This window comes from Hyperoodon ampullatus, assembly GCF_949752795.1.
Source record: "Hyperoodon ampullatus genome assembly, chromosome: 13".
Lineage (NCBI taxonomy): Eukaryota > Metazoa > Chordata > Mammalia > Artiodactyla > Ziphiidae > Hyperoodon > Hyperoodon ampullatus.
Window position 1 is genome coordinate 52,096,179 of NC_136926.1, and position 22,328 is coordinate 52,118,506.

At 43.7% G+C, this 22,328-nt stretch overlaps 1 protein-coding gene across 7 annotated transcripts in view; it reads left to right on the forward strand.

The window, feature by feature from the left end:
- The window catches only part of FHOD3 (formin homology 2 domain containing 3), a gene marked incomplete at its 5' end in the record, with an annotated part of 495,578 nt that overhangs the window by 199,506 nt on the left and 273,744 nt on the right, over window positions 1-22,328 (forward strand). For all 7 annotated transcript variants that reach the window (XM_079717563.1, XM_079717564.1, XM_079717565.1 and 4 more), the window contains 2 exons: window positions 8,462-8,529; window positions 15,078-15,183. In XM_079717563.1, the coding sequence (XP_079573689.1) occupies window positions 8,462-8,529; window positions 15,078-15,183 (174 nt within the window). The remainder of the gene's footprint in view (window positions 1-8,461; window positions 8,530-15,077; window positions 15,184-22,328) is intronic.

The following is a 22,328-nucleotide window of genomic DNA, read 5'->3' on the forward strand; positions in this document are numbered from 1 at the left end:
CCTACAGATGCCTTTGATTCTTCCCCTCCCCATTCTTTCACCGATGTAAGTTGGTTCTGTTTTTTTCACTGGTGCCTTCTCATGTTCTGGTCTTTCTTTCCCCTCACACTGAGGTTTTCTTCATTGTGCTCTTGGCTGAGTAGGAAGCATGGGACCTCTGTGGTTGTGCTTTTCAGCACTGAGATTTTGGAGCCATGCAGGTTTCCTTCCCAAAGACAGAGCAGGAATGGTCTCTGATGGCCTTTATTTAATTTGCCCTCAACTCCTTGTTATTATAAGCTAGTTTAGCATGTAATCCACTAATTACATCTCTTAAAGGAACATATTTTAAATGGCAAGAACTGTGGAGAGAAAAGATGGGAGGGCTTATAAAGACTTTAACAAACGATGTTCTGATTACATCTCTTTTCCTCACCACCTGTAGGCTCCCAACTGCCCTTTACTCAAAGGCGAATGTCTGCACCCCAGGCAGATTCAACCTGGAAGGGTGGGGAGAATGAATGTGCACATTCATTTACTGGCCAAGCACACTCTGTGTGCTTGACCTAAAAATAATGAATGTTTAATTGCCCCCACCTACAGCTTCTCCCCAGCTGCTGGGACCAGCGCTGCCTCTTCCATGGGACCTTCTGCAGCCTGAGCTCTCCTGAGCTACAGGCCACCCCGGGCTGTGCTGGTGGGAGGGGACTTCTTTGCACTCTTCCGACCTGGCAGTGTCAAAGCTTCGGGAGAATGGCAAACCTCTGAGAATTCAACCTGATCGCAGCCTTACATTTTACATATGAAGGTTCTGCTTTGAGTTTGACTGTGCTCTTTTGATGTTTGCCAGGAAGCGTCCCACATTTCACTAATTAGTCCCCCAGGCACCTTTTTCCCTGCTGCTGCGACTTGGGACTCTCAAGCCACGTCTTGGTGGCAAGAACCATCCTTTTCCTTACACGCCCCCCCCCCACCCCCTGGGAGGGGCTGCACCCTCATCAGCATGCATTCACAACTGAGGTGGTCAAGGAGAAGGGAGCACCTCTGAGCTCCTGGGAGAAGTGTGAAGTTCACATACAGGTGGAGCCTCTGGAGCTGCCCTCTTGCTGACTTAGGCTGGGCTCCACATCCCTCCCTGTGCTCAAAGGTTGAGGTCTTTTTTTCTTTTGCATTACCTGATTTTCAGGCAATGTGCACACATAGAATTCCCTCCCTTGGGACTTGGGACCCCTGAGGACAGTCCACACAGTGTGTTGGGTTTAGTAGGATGATCAGAGGAACTCCAAGCTGTGCTCCACCATCCACGGGCTGAAGCCAAGGGTGCATCTGCACCTACACAGACTCAGAGACACACACGTGAGCCCCACGTAGAGAGAGGAGAGCCTGCAGACACTGGTGGCAGACCAAGGGCGCACCAAGGTTATCAGCCCTACTCACTGAGGAAGCCTTGGATTCACTACGTAACCCAGGACTGAGAATCACACCCGAATAGACAGACTACTTCTCAAGGTGTGATTGATGTTCTGTTGGACATGCATCCAGGAGAGACGTCAAGCATACCCTTGGGAAGCTCTGTTCCCAGAGGAAGCAGGCAATCCTCTGTTCCTAGGTGAGCCCTTCACACTCTAGTCTAAGATGAAGAGGAAGCCAGCAGAGCCATGGTGAGTCTGACTTTCTGTATGGTGAGGCCTTGATGAGATGTAAATGGAACACCCAATTCCTTGAACTCAGAGGGTCCCTCAGCAGTTAAAGCTCCAGACCACACCACCCGCAGCATGGCTAGCCCAGCAGCAAGGAAGCCAGGACCTGGGCTGTGGGAAGGAGCGCCTCTCCTTTGGCCTGTGTAGGCTCCTCTTATTGAAGGGCTGTCAGCAGTCCTTGGTTTGGGTGTGGTATCTGACGTGGTAAAACACCTGCTGGCTGCTTTTCTACCAGCAGGAATGGTACCTCTCATAAAATGACAAATTATATGTCATTTGCAAACATCCTTGATCCCTAATCCTTCCTAACCTCTAGGTAAACAGTGGTGTCTCCTAAGACGTATATCAAGTATCAACAGAACAAGTCAGGTAGGGCATGGAGGCTTTTGGCTACCCTATGTTTTTAAGATAGATGATAATTTTGAGTTTTTTTTTTTTTTTTTTTTGCGGTACGCAGGCCTCTCACTGTTGTGGCCTCTCCTGTTGCGGAGCACAGGCTCCGGACGCGCAGGCTCAGCAGCCATGGCTCACGGGCCTAGCCGCTCCGCGGCATGTAGGATCTTCCCGAACTGGGGCACGAACCCGTGTCCCCGGCATCGGCAGGCAGACTCTCAACCACTGTGCCACCAGGGAAGCCCTTGAATTTTAATTAAGCATTGTGATTTCATTTTACACCACGATGTTGGTTCTTTTTAGAGAGGTAATATCAGTTATCTTTTCCAAAAAAAATCAGTACTCTAGAGTAATATTTCTTTCAGTGAGTATTTGGTCATTTAAATTTCAACCAAAATGGTGACGATTCCAGTATTGTTCTCATATAATATGGAGACCAACTCATGACATTTATTAAAATGTTTATTGCACAGAAAATGGAAAGGTTTGCAGTACTTTGGGAGAGGGTATCTATGGCCATAAAAATGAAATTTTGCTGCCAATCACTTTTATGAAAGGTTAAAAAAAAAAGCTACAATTTAACAGATGCGAGATGGAAGAATTTCTGATTTAGACCTCACCTAGTGCTTTATAGCTTATGGAGTTAAAAAACAAAGTATTTTAAAGGACATTTCAGCCAAAATATGTAATATCCTTATATAGGTCAGGTGATCTTTTGAGCTTTGATATTAAAAAAAAACTACATTAAAATTCATAACTTGCTCTCTGAAGTGGTAGGGATAATTTTCTCACTTTAAAGAAAGAATTATTTGGAAACCATACTATTTTTTAATTCAGCTTTGTTTGAAATATACGATTATTTAAATAAAATGTAAAACTAATTTAAAAAATTAAAGACAATTGGGATGAAAAGTACTTACTTGAATAGAAATTGTTGTTTGTTTTAATTAAGACACTTGGCAAAAAACGGAGGGGGAGAGACTTTTGGCACCACTCAAAGATATCTTTGGCATTTGTACAAGGATGTTTCTCATCAAAGGGTGAGGCCTCCCTGAGGTCTTCTGTTCTAGTGCCACAGAGGAGTCATTTGTGATGTCCTAGAGGTTAAAAATACAGAGAATGCATACCAATTAAAAGATAGATTGGATGAAAACAAGTTGCAACTGTACCTACATGAAACTCTATATAGACAGGTTAGAAATAGAAGGATGTAAAAAGATACACCATGCAAACACTAACCAAACACTGACTAACTGTATAAGTATTAGAAAAGTAGACTTTAAAAAGGAATATTGCCAGGGATGAAGAGAGACATTACAAATGATAAAAGGCCACTTAACCTAAAAGCCATAGCCATCCTAATTGTGAGTGTACCTGACAACTGACCTTCAAAGGACCTAAAGCAAAAACTCATAAAGCTGAAGGAAGGAATAGACAAATTCAGTATAATAGAGATTTCAATACTGCTCTCATAGTAAAATACAGCACAGGTAAACAGAAACTTGGTAAGAGAAGAAGACCTGAACAGCACTATCATTCAACTTGACCTAGTGAAATTTTATGGAATGGTTCAGCCAATAACAGCAGAATACACATTCTTTTCATGTGTACATGAGGCAGTCATCAAGATAAACCATATTCTGGGCCATAAAATACACCTTAATAAGTTTAAAATAATTGATATCATACAAAGTCTATGTTCTCACCATAAAGATGTTAAACTAGAAATTGGTAACAGAAAGATATTTGGAAAATCCTCAAATATTTGGAAGCTAAGCAGTATACTTCTAAATAAACCAGAGGTTAACAACAACAACAAAAACCCCCACAGGATTAAGTTATTCCCTTTTGACATGAAAGAAATGTTCAAGATTCATTCAATTTTGAATCGGATGAAAATAAAAACAATATATGTAAATTTGTAGAATGCAGCTGAAGTAGTGCTTAGAGAGAAATTTTTAGCATCAAATACTTATATTTGATAAGAAGAAAGGTCTCACATTAGTTGTTAAGTTTTTACCATCAGAAACTAGAAAAAAAGAGCAAATTAAGCCAAATGCAATCAATGAAATAGAAATCAGAAAAGCAATGAAAAAAGGAATGAAATCAAAGGCTGATTCTTTGAAAAGATCAATAAAATTTATACATCTTTAGCCTGACTGACCAAGCATAAGGGAGAAAAGACAGATTACCGATATCAAGGTTAAAAGAGAGGAGGTTGCTATAGTCAATAAAAGGATAAGGGACTATTATGAACAACTTTATGTCCATATATTTAACAATTTAGATGAAATGGATAAATTTCTTTTTTTAAAAATAAATTTATTTGTTTGTTTTTGGCTTCGTTGTGTCTTCGTTGCTGTGCGTGGGCTTTCTCTAGTTGCGGCGAGCAGGGGCTACTCTTCATTGTGGTGCGCGGGCTTCTCATCGCAGTGGTTTCTCTTATTGAGGAGCACGGGCTCTAGGAGTGTGGGCTTCAGTAATTGTGGCACGCGGGCTCAGTAGTTGTGGCTCACGGACTCTAGAGCTCAGGCTCAGTAGTTGTGCACGGGCTTAGTTGCTCCGTGGCATGTGGGATCTTCCTGGACCAGGGATCAAACCCGTGTCCCCTGCATTGGCAGGCAGATTCTTAACCACTGAGCCACCAGGGAAGTTTGAGAAATTTCCTGAAAGATACAGATTACCAAAGCTCATTCAAGAAGGAATATATAATTAGAATAGCCCTATGTTAATTGAAGAAATTGAATCCATAGTTTAAAAATTTTTATTAAAGAGAACTCCAGGTGCAACTAGCTTCACTGGAGAATTCTGCCAAACATTTAAGGAATAAGTAATACCAAGTTTACACAAACTTTTTCTTAAAGTAGAGGAGGAGGGAATACTCTCAACTCATGAGGTCAGCATTGCCTCAATGTCAACAACATTACAAGAAACAAAAACTATAGATTAATGTTCCTCGTGAATATGGATGTAAAAATCCTCAACAAAAAGTTGTCATTCTCAGCTGAATTTTTTTCTATTAATACTTAATCCCTATTTGAACCCTCCTACACTGGTGGGAATGTAAATTGGTGCAGTCACTATGGAGAACCGTATGGAGGTTCCTCAAAAAACTAAAAATAGAGTTGCCATATGATCCAGCAATCCCATTCCTGGGCATGTATCTGGACAAAACTATAACTCAAAAAGATACATGCACCCCTATGTTCATAGCAGCACTGTTTGCAGTAACCAATACATGGAAGCAACCTAAGTGTCCATCCACAGATGAATGGATAAAGAAGCTGTGGTACATATATACAATGAAATATTACTCAGCCCTAAAAAAGAGTGAAAAAATGCCATTTGCAGCAACATGGATGGACCTAGAGATTATCATACTAAGCAAAGTAAGTCAGAAAGAGAAAGATAAATACCATATGATATCACTTATATGTGGAATCTAAAATATGACGCAGATGAACTTACCTACAAAACAGATTCACAGACGCAGAGGACAGACTTGTGGTTGCCAAGGGAGAGGGGTGGTGGGGGAGGGTTGGACTGGGAGTTTGAGACTAGCAGTTGCAAACTGCTATATATATATATATATATATATATATATATATATATATATATATATATATATATATATATATATGTATATGTATAATGGATAAACAACAAGGTCCTATCGTATATTACAGGGAACTATATTCAATGTCCTGTAATAAACCATAATGGAGAAGCATATGAAAAAGAATATATATATGTGTATAACTGAATCACTTTGCTGTACACCAGAAACTAGCATAACATTGTAGATCAACTATACTTCAATAAAAGAATGCTTAATCCTTGTTTCAAAATGATTATTTTGATTATAGCACCAAGTAGTAAAACCTTAGCAGTCAGAACACAACAAACCATAATTCTCATTCGCATGAATTGGAAGCCGTGACAAATCGCTGATAACTAAAGGAGACTCTAACTGGGATATTGTGAATCTATGTAAGACATATTTCTGCCTGTCGTCTGGTGGTGTATAAGCAAGAAAGTAATGCAAGCTTTATTGCCTTATAAAGAAGTACCTGGAATTGACTCTCTCCTCTACGGATGCTCTTCCCGGATAAGCTAAATCTGCCCTTGATCTTCAGGGTATACGTAGCCCCATGCTTGGCATCTGAGAGCTTTGTTCTTATTAGAAGTGGTACTGGCTAAAAACAAAGTCTGTTCCTCTGGGATTTGAGAATTCTGAGACATTAGCTGTAGAAACTGGAGGAAGAAGTGATCTCCCCAGAGACCTGGGTTCTACTGCAGGGTGATGCAGTTCACTCTACTTATTACTCATGTCCTTTGAGGCCACGCATGTACTTTACAGGTCAGCTTGTGAGTCATCAGGCCTCAATGTTTAGGGTCTATGATGAATTAGACGTTTAGTTTGGGGATGGTGGATTCCTTTGGAGTTGTCCCGGCTCCTTCTGTTCAGGAAGGTGAGGGGTTCTCTCTTAATTGAAACTCTTCATAATTAACAAGTGACTGTGGACTGCATATTGTATTTACAGGTGGGAGATTCCATGGTGGGCAAACAACTAGGAGGCCTTGGGGTCAGACACCACCCCCCAGACCCCAACCCCACAGAATCCTTCCTCTGCCCCTTAAGCTGTGTGTATAGGTTGTGAGTCTGGAGGAGCCTCGCCGCCTCAGGAGCGAGAGACCAGGGTGTCTGCAGCACAGAGAGGGAGGGGCGCCAGGGCTGCGTGACCAAGGGCTTGACAGGCCGCTTAAAGGATTTTGGATTTCCTGCTCAGTGCAGCGGGCAGCCACTGAAGGGTTTAAATGGGGGCAGTGATGTCGTCAGGTGGTCATCATCACCCAGTCTTTCTGGCCTTGGTCTGGAGGGTGGATGGGAAGAGGGAAGCGGGCAGGGAGTCCGTAGGGAGGCCTTCGAGGAAACTACTGCCATTCACATGCTGAGCCTCGCCACGCCGTCATTTTAAGTGTTTCTCAGATGGGAGCCTGTTCACTTCTCGAGCCATAGTGCAAAGCAGGCATGTCCTTCTCACAACCAGACTTCTGCTAAGTCACTTAGATCTGAGTGTTCCACCCCCTTCCACTCAAGTTCATGCCACTCACACAAGAGGAGAATGTGGCTCTGTCCATTACCCCACCCCCTAATCCCCACCCCATAGGCTGTCACTGAAGCCCAGGGTTGCTGGCCATGCATGTGACATTGCTTTGAACTCTATTATTGTCAATATTTTAAATAACTGTGCATTCTACTCCATCATATCAGTGCTTGATTGAATGCAAAACCATTTTCCTCTAAATCTATTATTGTCTGTTCCCATTTTACGGATAAGGAATCCAAGGCCAAGAGAGATGAAATACTTTGCTCAAGATCACGTAGCGGTGGGTGGTGACACCAGGTTTGGACTGCAGGCTGTCTGATTGCTTAGTCTATGCTGTACGTTCACTCTTTACTACTGTACCCTCAGTGCCTGGCAGGTGCTCAGTAAATATGTGCTGGATGGTTTACCTTGGGGCGGTCTGGCATGAAGTGTTAAGAATCCAACCCCAGGCACCTGAGCCACCTGGGTCAGGGCCAAGCTTGGGTTCTGGGAAGCTGAGTGGAATCCATGCTCCTGGGAGTATGCATACACCAGAAGAATGGGACACTCCTTCAGGGCATCGTAGTGCCACCCCACTGACCAGTGGGGAATTGTGGCATACTCATCTGCCTCTCCTGCCTCACTATGACCTCTGGAAGGTGGGTCCTGTAGAAGTTGGTCTCAGTGTCGAGCCCCAGGGTACTGACAGGGGCTCCTCCATCTGCCTTGCTCTGGGCCAGGACCCATCCTTGAACCCATCTCACATGAGTGAGAGCCTGGGTGCAGGCAGAGCTAAGGCTGGGTTCCTGCTGGAAGGGGGCCGTCACCAAGGGAGCTAGTCAGTCCTTAGAGCCACTCTGCTGCTCTTGGATCATTGGATCACAGGGAAAAGGAGGCAAGTTGAAGCTTTCTGAGCCCAACTGCAGAAAGCATGGTGGTGCAGGGGCTGTGAGGCAAGGAAGGAGGTTCTGTTTTGGCTGTGTTAACTTTCCAGATATAGTTGGCTACCAAGTATAGTAGTCTGTAAACAGCTGGAAATAGAGCTCTGGAGAGAGGGAGGTGAGGACTGAGGGTGCAGATCAGGGCATTTTCCCACAACTTGCAATCTCCTCTTCCTGCGTCCTGCAACAGCTGGACTGTCCTTTGCACCCCTGGGGGTAAGGTCGATATCCTGCATGAAATGAATTTGTTTTACTCACCTTTCCAGTGGAAATTCATTCGTTGTTCATATCCTCTCTGTGTTTTTGCCATCTGTCGAGTCAGCTTAATTAATTGTATATGTTGTATTCTTTATTTCAGAAAAACTGTACAACTCCAGTGGACGAGATTTAAGAAGGGCCCTTTTCTCCCTGAAGCAGATATTTCAGGTAAAATAAAGAAAAAAGTACTCTCAGGTTCTGTTTTTGCATTGCTTGTGGAATTAGATGCAGACAAGTTTATACCTTTTACTGATTACAAAAAGAAAAGTCTCTTTAGAGTACAATGTAAATTCTGTCAAAATGTCAGTTGAGTATTTTTACCATACCAAATATTTCAAGCATAAGTAAAAAAAAAGTTATCAAATCACAATATTTTTCCATATTTACTTCAGATTTAAAAAAAATTCCTACTACGGATGTAACTGAAGTCTTGTGTTCTGCTCAATACCAACCACTGTCTTCCTCCTCCACCCCGGGTCCCCTCTCTACTGAATGTCACATATGGTGTTTATCATGCAAATGCACATTTCCATAGTAATAGTGAATATTCACCAACAATATGTGATATTCTTTTCTATGAACTGTATATGCATGTTATCATGCTGTGTGTATCATGCTGCGGCTTACTTAGTGAGAGCGGGATAGGTGTGGGCGTGACCGAGGTAACTCTGAGTGAGTAACCATTGTATAGAGGAAGCACAAGTTGCCTTGTTCATCTTCTATTGGCAGACAGCTGGGTTCGTTTCCAGGGATCTGCTGTTACAAACCATGCTGTTAGGGACAAGCCCCCTTGTGCACGTGTGCAAGCATCTTTGTCAGGTTCTGTCTTATCCTTCTCTCCTAAACCTTCCCTCTGCTTCTCCCCTGGGCAAGTCACAAGCTTAGCAAAGAGAGCTAGGACAGGAGTGCAGGCAAACTCCAAGCTGTCACCCACAGGAAAGAGGGACAGAGAGTCAGGGGAGGAGGGAGAGGCCGCTGTGCCAGGCAGGGCAGGGTCAGGAGAAGCAGGATGAGGCTTCGTGGAGAAGATGGAGCTTGCATTGAGCTTGTGTCTCCGTAGGTTCATCGTTCTTCCTGGCATGATTTTAGACTCTAGGGTGCGGTCCATATCTCTTCAGTTCCCGTCTCCTTCACATACTTAAAGGATTTTCTGTCTGTGATAGTTCTAGCCGAGTGGCCGTCCCCTTCATGGGTGCCTTCCTGTTGGAGGGGGATTGGCAGAAAGGCAGGCCAACAATCCATCCCACCTGCACGTTCTTGTCCCATTTTTAAACTTGTTCAACCATGCATGCCCTCACCTTTTTCCCAGAGCAGAGCCCTTCTCAGTGACAGCATTTCTGGAGATGAGTCCTCATTTCTCATCTTCCCACAGCTACAGGCGTGACCCTGAGTCACCACTGCTGCCTCATGTTGCATGTCTCAGAAGTGCCTTGGGGTTTGGGGTTGGCCTTGATTCAGGCTGTTTCTTCTGGGAAAATTGTAACAGCTCTCATGGGCACCACCTGCTTGGTCCATCCTCTAGCTTCCCACCAGAGGGGCTGACAAGTCCTTCTCATGCTGGTGCTGTGTAGCCATCTGAGTTACGTCTGAATCTCTCAGTATAACGTTGAGGCCCTTCTGGACCTGGCCTCTGCGGCCCACCTCCCTGTACTTGGCTGCAGCTGTCTCCCCCGTGATTGTGTTCTGGGGGCAAGTCTCCTCTGCACCTTTGCCCCTGGACCTATTGCTTCTATCTCAGGATGCGTTGTTGCCCCACATCCACTCCCCATGTCTCTGTTTCCCATCTGGTGTCTCTTCCTGCCAGGGAGATCCTCCAGATGAGCCCTCACGGCAGCCAAGGGCTCTCCTCTATAAAGTTCTCTGTGCTCACCTCTGGAATGGAATTTAAGATACCACAAGGCGCGTGTCTGAGTCTGGTCATCTGTGAGCTCCCTGGATTCCATCACTGGGTCTTTGGGGCCTCACGCTGGGGCCAGTGCCACTGAAGCAATAGATGAATGAATTGGGTGAACTGAATACTCCTCTCACAGGTGTCTGTCTTCAGTCTTTCCTGGCTCTAATTAAGTAAATGCTTCGCTAATTACTTGCCCCAAAGCTTCACTTCCCACGTATCCATCTGTGTCTCCCTGCTTCTTAGCTGAACAGAACAGAACTTCTTCACCCTCCGTTTACCTCCTCCTCTCGAACTCAGATCCCTGACTGCACTTGGGCTGGGCTGTCACTGTGCCAGCGGAGGACCACACTCCTGCCACTCCTCACGCTAGCTCGTGCAGCCCCTCAGCCTGCCTGCTGCGTCCGTTGTTCAGCTTTGACTCCTTTTGAAACCTGTGTTCACCTCATTGAGTTGGTGGCAGAACCACACAGAGAAGAGTCATTCCAAGTGTCTTTAAAACACTGCAGTTTGTGTACCCTGGGTAGGATATACTCTAAGAAGAAAGAACCACACACACATGAAAATCAACTGTTTATAATAATCATATTGCTGGTGGTAGTGTTGGTATTGCTCTTCTGATACTTGTGTGTGTGTGTGTGTGTGTGTGTGTGTTCTAATTTTGTCATTCTTAGAGTTCTTAAGGATTTGGATTCTTGGTGTGTGGAAGAAAGTTGATAGAAAGATAGAAGGGTTAGGTTAAAAAACTCTGGATTCCTGAATTTATTTGGAAGTATCGGAATGAACCCAGGGTGTTTATTATCTTAATAGACTTGCAACAAAGCATATTTCTAGCACTAAGTTTATTGAAGAGGACTAGACGCAATGACGAACCCATTAGCAAAAAGCACCACTAGCACCAAGATTGCGGTCTTAAAATACAGAAAGGAACCAGAGCTCCTTGGAGAAATAGCTGACTCCAAGTCTGGCATAGAAAACCTGTAAAATAAACCTGGAACGTATTATTATGCAGATAGCAAGGTAGCTATCAAATATTACTAGGATTATTGCCAAAGGGACTTGGGAGCACATTGAAGGGTCTCCCACTGGCTGGCTGAAGATGAACAATTAAGCATCAATAAGGATGATAATTACAGTTGATTAAAACACATCAGGTTAATCTGCATTGATGAGTTCATAATAATACTAAAGAATGACAATGAATTGGTCACCAGTGGAAGGAAGATGGTGGTGAACTAGCATGTTATTTTGAAAAATGGGTAAAATTTTAGAATCAGACATTTATCTTACTTTTTTCCTGAATGAACTTTAGGATAATCAAAAGTTCAGTTGAGAGGAAGTTTTGCTTTTAAAAATATTCTAGCTAGCAAGTAAGAAGGAGTGATATAATTAGAGTATCAATGAGAATGTCAGAATTTTGCAACCCTGAATGAATTAATGGATCTAGGTATCAAGCATCAGGATCTGCTGACATGATGGAAGTGAGATACAATCAGATATTACATGCCTTCTCATGGAAACTTGCACTGCCATTGAGGATGTGGTCAAGCCAACAAAATCAACTCTGGATCTGATCCTGCCTTTCTATGCAGTAACCAATTTACAAATGATCTAGGACAGAAGCACATGTTAAACCACACAGCAGGCATGTAATCAGCAGGATCCAGAATATAGACTACTCTGTAGGACAAATGATCTAGTTTCTTTAACACACAAATTTCAAGGGAAAAAAAGAGATGAATTAAAAGACATTTAAAAGTTATATCAGCTAATTGCCACATGTGGCTCCTATTTGGATCCTACTACAAAATTTAAAACACTATTTTTGAGACAGTTGGAATTGGTCAGTGACTGGACATTTGATAATATTAAGAAAGTATTACTTTTTTATTATGAGTACATAATTTTAAAAAGACTTTCCTTTGGAGGTACATATTGGAATATTTATGGATTAAATGATATGATGTCTGGGATTTGCTCCAAATTAATATGGCAGCAGACAGGGTGGGGTAATAGATGGAACAGGATTGATATGAGTTGATTGGCACCTGGGGTTCACTAAATTATTCTGTCTTCTTTTGTATATGTTTCAAGTTTTCCATGGTGACAAAGTTAAAAGATAAACACAAGTCGGTCTTGTTTCACATCCCCTCACCATGCTTGTTCTGTAGTGTTGTCTCTCTGAATTCTCAGAGATGCTGTTTCTACCACTTATTCAGCAAACAAATATTCTTGAGCAGCCTTTGTTGGCATTATGTAGGCAAGGAAGAAGCCATTTCCTACCAAAAGTTTAATCTGTTTGGAAGACCACAGACCTGTGCACAAAACAGCTCTAACACACAGGGCAGGGTTGCTTTGGGTATTGGGTGGATTCCACAGGCTGCAGGCTGTCTGGGGCTTTGATCACCTTCTCCCACACCCACCGGTCTGCACCTCCATCATGTCTTATGTTTTCTGGATGTGGAGGTTCTTTTTGGAACTAGAGTGTAAGGGTGTAAAAACAGAACCATTGGTCATTTGGATTGGGTTGAATATTCCTTGACTAATAGGCATTTTTTTAAAATGATCACAGGTTAAAATATGGCTATTATAGAGAATTCTGAAATTCAAGGATAATCTCATATCAGTTAGTGTTAACATGTTGACTTTGCTCTAGTTAGAAACCAATGTTTTAAAAATCATTTATTAATGCCTGTGTACTTCAAGATGTGTGTTCAAAATCTTGTACATTGCCAATTTGGAAGATATTTTCTACATTAATCATTCATACACTTTTATTTTCTAAGTGCCTTATCTACATATGTGCATAAATATTAGTTAGGGTTCTGAATTATTTTTATAAACACTGTCCAGTGTTTTTTTCCAAGTGCCTTTTCCAGACAGTCAGCTCTCTGCTATATTAATATTAGTGATTAGCTTGAGTGGTTTCTTGAGAGCTTGTTCTCACTTTTTCACCATGAAGTCATGTGTGAATCTAGTTTTAAAGTAATAAACATTTGTTACATGCTTGGAAAAACTTTCTGACTAGACATGAGCTCATCTAAATGTTCACTTTTCACATATGCTGGTGGAAAAGAATATGGATGGAGGGAGAATTATTTTTATTTCCTTTATACATATGAGTGTAAAGTAATTTTCCAAAACCTCATGATATTGTCCCATTTTCTCTTGCTTCCAATGCCATGATTATCTTAAAGTCTGAGTTAACACAGCTGTCTTTCATTACGTTCGGGGCACAGCAGTGCTCACGCCTCCCCCCAGTGCCCTCTGAATGTTGAGTGTGTTCTTGGTTCAAAGGGAGCATTTGCCTGGCCTGCCCCCTGCTTCCCTCTCCCCACCTCCCCGTTAGCTCACTGTCCTCCTTCCATATAATTGGAAAATGCCATAAAATTAAAATGAGGGGCTGATTTCAATGTGGAGATGGGAGAATTATACCAGTTTGTCTAAATTATTTTTTCTTTTTTGGAGGTAAACCATGGTTGCTGACCATTCCTATAATAATAACCTTTCATTATTCCATTAAGCTTTCTACTGTTTACATCACTGAGGTTTTTTATTTTTGCTCTGTTGTTATAATTGAAGATGAATGTATCCTAGCTGTGTTTGAGACAAGGCAGTGTCCAACTGAGGAAATCTCCTGAAACAGTAGTGGAAAAATCCCTCTCATAGAGCTCCATGGAACTTGGTACTCCAGGCAAAGGACTGGATTTGGGGGCTGGCTGGACCATAATTAGGTCATCTTGGCCAAAGTTTTGCCCGTTTTGAGTCTTCATCTGTAAAGGGAAGGTAGGATTAGATCAATGATTCTTGAACTGGCTGCCCTTTAGGATTTCCTTGGGAATTTAATAGCAGAGCCTGGGCCCCACTCCAGAAATTCGGATTAAACCCATCTGGGCAGGGACTTGCTTCCTGTTCCTTTTTTAAGTTCTGCAGATGATCCTGATGTGAGGGAGTCAGAGGTGAGAAGGATCTGAGCACCTCTGAATCCCCTGCAGGGCTTTTTAAGCACAGGTTGCTGGGCTCCACAGTGGCGTTTCCTATCCAGTAAGTCAGGGTGGGGCTGGGTATTTTGCATTTCTAACAAGTTTCCAGGTGATGCTTAGGTGCTTGTGGATCTGGAGACCTCTCTTTGAGAACCACCAGATTAGATGACTCCTGCGATTCCTTCCAGGTCTTGCCTTCTGTGATCCGGTCTTCAGGCTGACCGCCGTGGCTCTTTTGAGCGACCGTGCAGCTGCTCCAGACACACGGCCGGTCTGTGCTCTGCCTGCTTGCTTGTTCTGCAAGCTGCACAACTTGGGAGGTGGAGAAACTGCTCCCCTACGTTCTCAGATACCATTTGCAAGACGCTTGTAACCATCTTTAGGGACTGTCTTTTGAAACACACGAGTTGCTTTGAATCCTTTACAAGATGGTCTGTGCTGCAGCCCAGTGTTTCCTGTGTTGAAACCCAGCAGGCTTCATGTGGCTGGTCCCTCGGGACCTGTGGGGATATGGAGCCTGGTGATTTCTAAAGAATGAAAAACAGATCACTATAAGTATTCCTGACAGTCGGGGGATTCATTTGCTTTATCTTTATTAGATTGCCCAGAAGGCAATAATTGGTCTTTGGCAAACAACGATGTGAAGACTGGCTGTAAAATTCCTCTGGCAACAGTTAAGATGCCTCATTTGAATAGAGCAGAACAATCTTCAGAGGTCGCGGTCTGGCTCAAAGGCTTGTACATAGTTTTCACAGAACAGCCTGGATGGAGGATGGATCGGGACAGTATTTGAAGTCTTTTTTTTTTTTTCTCTCTCTCTCTCTTTCCCTGTTTCCTGCCAGGATGACAAGGATTTGGTGCATGAATTTGTAGTGGCTGAAGGTCTGACGTGTTTGATCAAGGTGGGAGCTGAGGCAGATCAGAATTATCAGAACTACATTCTGAGGGGTAAGTGATGCTGGGCGTGGGGCGGGCAGCCCCTGCTGCAAGGAGGGTCTGGGGTCACCTCTAGGAACTTCGATACTGAGAGCTTTTTGAAAGATTTGGTTACGGAGTAAGGAGATGACGACATCCTGTAGCAAAAGAAGACCCCTTCAGGTTTTATCGATTCCTCGTAACTAATCAGTGACTGAGTTCATTTTACTGACTTTACCTGTAGTCTCTTCCCAGTTATTAAGAAAAGAATATTCTGCACACTAGGTTCTTTATAATCTCTTTTATTTGGTGAGGAAAGGTACACACCAAGTGGGCTTGGGTAAGGCCTGCATTTGAACAGAAAGCCCCTCAAAACCGAAGAGGCCAGTTATTTCCTGGGAAAAACATTGTCACCGACTTGGGTTATCACTGGGAGTTCCTGTAGGAAGTGCACATTCCTCACCAGGTCCTCCTGTTTCTGACTTGGTAGGTCTGGGGTGGGCCCAGAATTTGCATTTTAAAGAAGGATGCTGAAAGCTACCTCTGTAATTTCATTTTTTACAAAGTGGTGCGTGTGTGGTGTTTGAAGCACTGATTACCGTTCCGGTTCACAAAGTTAATGCTCTTTTCAGAATTCGAGTATTTTTGTTCACCTTCCTATAAATAATTTTATTTGATTCCGTAAAATCTGTGAATAGGCAGGGCAGGAATTATTAGGTTGGACCATATGACATAGCTGTTATCAACAGTTTTGACTTACCAATGAAAAATTTAATATAGTTCAATATTATCTTCATTTTGCGGTTGAAAAATCTGAGTCTCAAAGAGGTTGAGTGTTTGCCTAAAAAATCACTTCCTCTAGGGTGAAGTCAATCAAGGACCGTGGCCAGGCACTGGGGCACATCATGACTGATCAAGGTTCTGTTCCCCCTTCTGCATCTATGCCTGTAACTCCACAACTCCGTGTTCATATAAGGAAAAATAAATACCTCCTTTTCTTTCCCTTGGATGAAGGAAAAATACACGAAACGTGTGATTTAATATCAAATGTCCTTTGTTAGAGCTGAAGGAGGCAGGCAAAACGAAAGTCTCCTGCAGTGTCTTGTTGTGTTTTACCCTGAGAAGGTTCCTTACGTTCTGAGTTGTGACCCAGCACCTCGAACTCTCTGAATCCTTCCCCATTTTCTCTGATCCTGGAGAGCCACTGCAACAAGGGCAAAAGCAAAAGGGAAAACTGAGGGCTCATTAAAAAATAATTTTTAGGGGCGTATTTTTAAGTCAGTGTTAATTGTTTCTGTTCATTTTGATAAATGCCAAGTGTGTGTGTGAGAGGGTTCCTCAGCCTCAGTTTCTCAGCTCCACGGTGTTTGTGAGGCTGGGGAGGCACCTCCTTTTTTCTACCTTCCATCTTTCCCTGGGTGTGTGGTAGGTCCTCATTATAAGCTGTCAGCAGAGATGCTTTATGGATGAATTTTATGATTTCTAGTCTCAGTATGATTAAAACATTTATATGGAAACTTTTATGGTACGTGTACCAAATTAACCATAAACTTTGTCCTGCTGGTTGCCTCCGAATGCAGCTGTCCTTCTGTGTCTGAAGAAATGCACACAAGCCTTGATTCTCATCCTTACATTTCCATCTGCACTGGCCCAACACCTGGAAGAGGGGATGGCACAGGAATAAGGGTGGGAGAAATTCCTCTATTTTATTTTCCAGGTTACTTATACCATGGATGCTCATAAGTTGAACCCCGTGGAAAGAAATACACCTAAAATGGCCTAATTCTGAATAATGGGTCCAAATTGACAGCGTATTTTTTGTGAGGTTTAAAGTATGCATCATTTTAACTTAAAAAAAAAAAGTCTTCCCCAGTGGGTGCTAGTATGAATGCACAGACCTACACACACCTCTATGGAACTAATAACCATCTACATGTTTATCTTTATTCTTCTGACCCTTACCTAGGAGTGTATAAGTGCATTTTTATAGAGCCATCATCAGTGTGAGCATCTTTATTCATCTGCATTCAAGTCTGTGGCGAGGAGGGTGGCTCTGCCAGCGGTGGTCAGCCCCCTATTATCAGGAAAGCAAAATTCTCATCAGGAGCCCCCCGCAGACCTCCCATGGATTAGAACTGGGTTGCATGGCCGCCTGTAGCTGCTAGGGAGGCTGGCACAGTGGGTGTTTGGCTTCCTGGACTGTAAGGGGATGTAGCAAGAGAGATAGGCCTGGCTTTGTGCCTGCAGGTTACTCGTGTCTGCCACATAGAGGGACTTGGGAAGGAAACACTCAGCCCAGCGGAGAAAGCCTTCCAATAAGCAGCCCGGTGGTGGTCTGGCTGGAGGGAGAGAGGGCTCCCTGCCACTGAGTGCGTCATCGTACAGGGGCAGGGTAAGCTCAATGGCTGTGCAAGGTCCCAAATGGTGAATTGTGTCAGTGGTACCTGGCGGTAATGAAAGATGGTGTTGACACAGATACTTCACCTAGGCTCTCTGCCCCAGTGTGTGCAGTAGTTTATTAATCTGCAGTGTTCTGATCTGCCCTGGAAAGGTACCAAAAGCAGTTAACGGATGCTTGAGAATCAGAACTCCCAAGCACAGCCAAGGGAGAACCCTGCCAGCCACCTGCTGCTTCTCTGTCCCTGAAGAAAATGCCACCGAGGGAAGATCCTTACTTGCCTCTGAGTTTCCACTGCCACCACCAAGGCCTTGCCTTCTGATTTTGATTTTCCAGTGATGTCTATTTAATGGAGGCCAGACGGCTACCATCTGTTACCTGGGAAACGAGCGAGCACTCCCTCCCTTTCAGGTTATTACAAGACGTCCTGCTTTCCATGCAGCCGAGGGGCCTTTGCATGCCCACCCCACTTCCGCTGAGTCTCAGAAGACTCGGGGTGACCAGGGCACTGGGTGCACACACATCAGCACATTTGGACGTATCTGACTGAAGCCCGTGCCAGGAAAGTGTACTTCTGAGGGATGTAAAGGACAGATTTCTTAGGCTGTGACCTTTGTGTTTTGATACGAGGAAACTATCGTTTTTCCCCAGCCCGCATGTTGAGTTACCCCTTCCTGACCTTGAAGGCATGTAGGCTTTTTTAGGTTGTGATCAGCTGCCAGCAGCCACCAGACATTTGCAATCAAGGACAACCTTTGAATTGCCTCTTTGTCCCACCTCATTTTAACCAAATTACCTTGGGTGAAGGATGGTGAGGCCTGTTGCAGAGCAAGAGAGAGAAACTGGGAAGAGGTTTTTAGTTTTGTAACTCACCATTCCCGGGGGAGAACACGTCATGCCCGCTCCGGGCCACTCGGGGGAAGCAGAGTGGAGGACGAGGGCAGGCACCTCTGTTGTGGTTTCCACACAAGGCGGGGTGGGCAGGTTTAGGATTGGCCAGTTTGCATTATGTCAGTGGGCCCCGGGGCTCTGGCGTGTGAGAAGCCCACATGGCTGCGGGTTGGGAGTGTGGACTTGCGCTGCTGGAGAAGGGGACTGACTGACTTCTAACCAGAGCCTCAAAACTGGGTCCAGACAGCGTTGAAAAACTCTCTTACAAGCCGTAAGGTGGGCCAGTTGTCACCGTGCTGTGGAGGAGCGTGCCCTTCATGAAGTTTCCTGTTTCTATGTGACCATATGTGAGGCCCCCGGATGCAAAGGAAACACGAGCATTTGGAGGACCCAGTCCTTTCCACATCTGCTTTTAGGACTCGTTTAAATTATCTTTATTTTTGCACTCAGCCTTCTGTCAGCTCTTTCTTTTTAAGGACCAGGAATCTGTTGCTCTGTGTTGAGGATGTATCTGCTGAGAGGTAAAGATAGGTTTTGAGTTATGGTGTAGCCTAGCACTCTCCAAAAATGTGAGCCGGCTGCTGGGAAGAGGTCTTAAATGCACCACATGTAGAAATACTATGTATCCGACATTATTTTTGGATGGCTATAGCTAATGATCTAAAGGGTTTGTGTGTGTGTGATCACCAGTATCTAATATATATCTATAGTGGAATTTTATATCTCACAATTATTCTTATTGAAGTAGGACCTTGAGAACTATATTCCTGGGAACTTAAACTTTCCGCACACATGCTGAGCCTTCACGATGGGTCCTGTCAGTCCCTGGGAATGAGCCGATAAAACCAGGATACAGCTCTGCCCTGGAGAAGCTCCCTGGGAGGTGCTGCCTCTGAACCACTATACGCTGTATCGAAAACATCTCACGTGTTTAGAAATTGCATATAGGTGATCTGATTGGGGAAGAAAAGAGAAAGAGATAAGTAGGATCAGTGAGACCAGTTGCCTTTTCTGGCTATACCTCCAGAGAAGCTGCCTCTTAAGGGCTAGTTTTACATGGAAAAATTAGATTTGATCATTTCACCTAAAGCAAAGTACCCATTAATCCTAAAGTACCTTAGTCATTATCAGAGCTGGATAAGATCTTAGAGCTCCTTTAGCTCAACCCTTGCATTTTAGGAGAAAACTCTAGATATTTTGTTTGCTCCTGTGTTTTTTAAAAACGTTTTAATGGTTGTCAACATTTAAAAATTGGGAGATTTGACATAAATAAATCCAGACTTCAGGTGTCCTTGGAAAAACCGGAACCAGAGAATTTCAGTACCTTGCCAAATATCACTTAAACTAATAGGGGGGAAATGCCTTGTATATTAGGGGGTCTGTTAATGAGGATCAGGGCTTGTGGTCAGATAGCTTCTGTTGGCATCTACATCACCAGGAACCAGGCAGCGATACAAAATGATCAGATGGTAATCAAATGATGATTAAACTAACATCCTGCATCCCAGGAAAACTTAAAAGTTTATCTTTTGACATTTCAGAGCGAAAGAGGGGAGCAGAGGTTGGGTTCAGACTATAGATGGGGAGGGTAGGGAGGGGCCCAAACTGGCACCAAGGTGAGGAGATGAGCACCGAAGGGGGAGAGCTGCTTACTTCCTGAATCAAGCATCCCTTGGCTGCTGTGTTCGCTACCCTCCAGCCTGGCCTGACTCTCCTCCACCCCCTTACACTAGTCCTGAGGTGCACCAGACTGTCTCGGAGGGAACTTCCTCTTTCTTACCTCTTGTCGGGTCAAGACTTCAGGAATCAATCATGGCAGCCATGTGGCCAGTTGTGTGGATGACACAACAGCACAAGTGTCCCAGTAGTGTTTGTCACCAGCCGCCCGGGGAGGGGGAAGTTGAGACCAGTGTCAAGGGCAGAATCTTCCTTCACTTGATGTTTCTCCTCTTGGTCAGTCAGTGTGACAGGAGCCGTTTTCAGTAAGGAGTCATGTTGGCTGGCACAAATTAGCAACCCATTGGGCCAAATTGGACCTGCAGAGATGAGAGTGTCAGAGCATCAAGGTCAGTGACGTAAAGGTGGCCAAAGATGGACATGGCTGACAAGAAAACTTTGTAAAAACTGAGTGATGTAGATATTTTTCTTAAAACAGAAATAGCTTTATAACTTTTTATTGTATAATTTGTGAGCACACAATTGTCTGAAAAGCAAACAGCATAAAAAGAAAAACATGAAAATCACCCATAATCCCACAAAACGAAGACCATATTCTACCCACCCATGTACATACTTGCTTTGCACATGCCTTTTACAAAAATGAAGTGTCCTGTACATATGTTGTCAACCATGTCTCCTGGAAGGGATCAGTGGACCTTGGCAGCTGGCTTTGTGATGGCTCCTAGACCTTGGCACAATTCTGTAACTTCTTTAAACCGCTGCTCCCGCACCTGTAAAAGGGAGATAATACCTTCTTTATAGGAGTGTTGTGAAGCTTAAAGAGCTCATAGAAAGGTCTAAGTAAAAGACTGAATTGTAGGTATGACAGTTGTTATCAATAATAATCAATGATATTAATGCAGTAGCTACCTGTAATGGGCTGAATTATGCACCCCTCAAATTCATATTTTGACATCGGACCCCCCAATCCCTCAGAACATGACTGTATTTGAAGATAGAGCCTTTAAAGAGGTAATTAAGTTAAAATGAGATCACTGGGCCCTGATCCAGTATGACTGGTATCCTTATAAGAAGAAGAGATTGAGACACAGATCTGTCCAGGGGGAGATGATGTGAAGACATGGGGAGAAGACGGCCATCTACAAGTCAAGGAGAGAGGCCTCAGGAGAAACCAACTCTGTGGACAGTTTGAGCTTGGGCATTCAGCCTCCAGAACTGTGAGAAGTAAATATCTGTTGCTTAGAGTTGTTGGGTTCAAAGGTATGTACATTTTTGTGTTGCTTTTGCTTGAATAATTGCCCGCTAGGGATGTGTGAATTTATGTTTCCACCAGTGATCTCCATTTCTGCTTATTTACCCCAGGTCGGGGGTGATCATTTTTTTGTAATCCTTGTCATTCCTTGTCATTAGGGTGCACTTATTCCTACAGACCAATTTTATAGTCATTTTTTTAAAGTGGCTTGTAAATTTTAGTTGTCATTGTGTTAATTTTGTCCATTAATTTGGGAAGAATTGACATCCTTATTTAAAAATTCAAAACTATTGCCTGCATGCTCTTTCATGGCCCGGGACAAATCCTTTGCAAGTTCTCCATCTAACTCTTGTGTGCAATGTCCATTTCCTTCTTGTTTGTTACAGAATTTTATGCATATCCCCCCAGGTGTGTTTGTATTTTTTTTCTTACTTATTCATTTTTGAATTAGGTCTGGTATTTACCACATGAAAGGATGAAAGGATTCTCTTGGGTCTTTTTCCTGTTTATTTTGTAAACTTGGTTTGGGAATGTCATCTAAGAGAGGTCTCTGTTACCCTCCTCATTTTGTTTCAATCAGGGAACACTCTGTGTCTTGGGGCCTGGGTTCCTCAGTTGTGGCAACCGCTTGGTTAAGTCAGTCAGGCTCATGGTGAGGTCCTTTTCCCTGAGGGAGAGTTAGCTTCCTCTTCCTCTGTGTTTGCATGTCGCAACTCTTCCTTTGAGGACTTGGATGAGTAGCATGCCTGCTGGAGACTTGGTCTGTCAGTGCTGGGCGTTCACCAGCTGTGGCGTGTGGGCTGGGAATGGCTGGAGAAGCTGGGCCACTCATAGCCGTGGGACGTGGTCTCCACATTTCGTTTGTTTATTTGTTTTTCTTCTCCGCTGTGGTTTTTGAGACCTCTGCGTTTGGTGTCTAATGTTCTTTGTGCCTTGGTGTATCTCACCTCGGCCTGA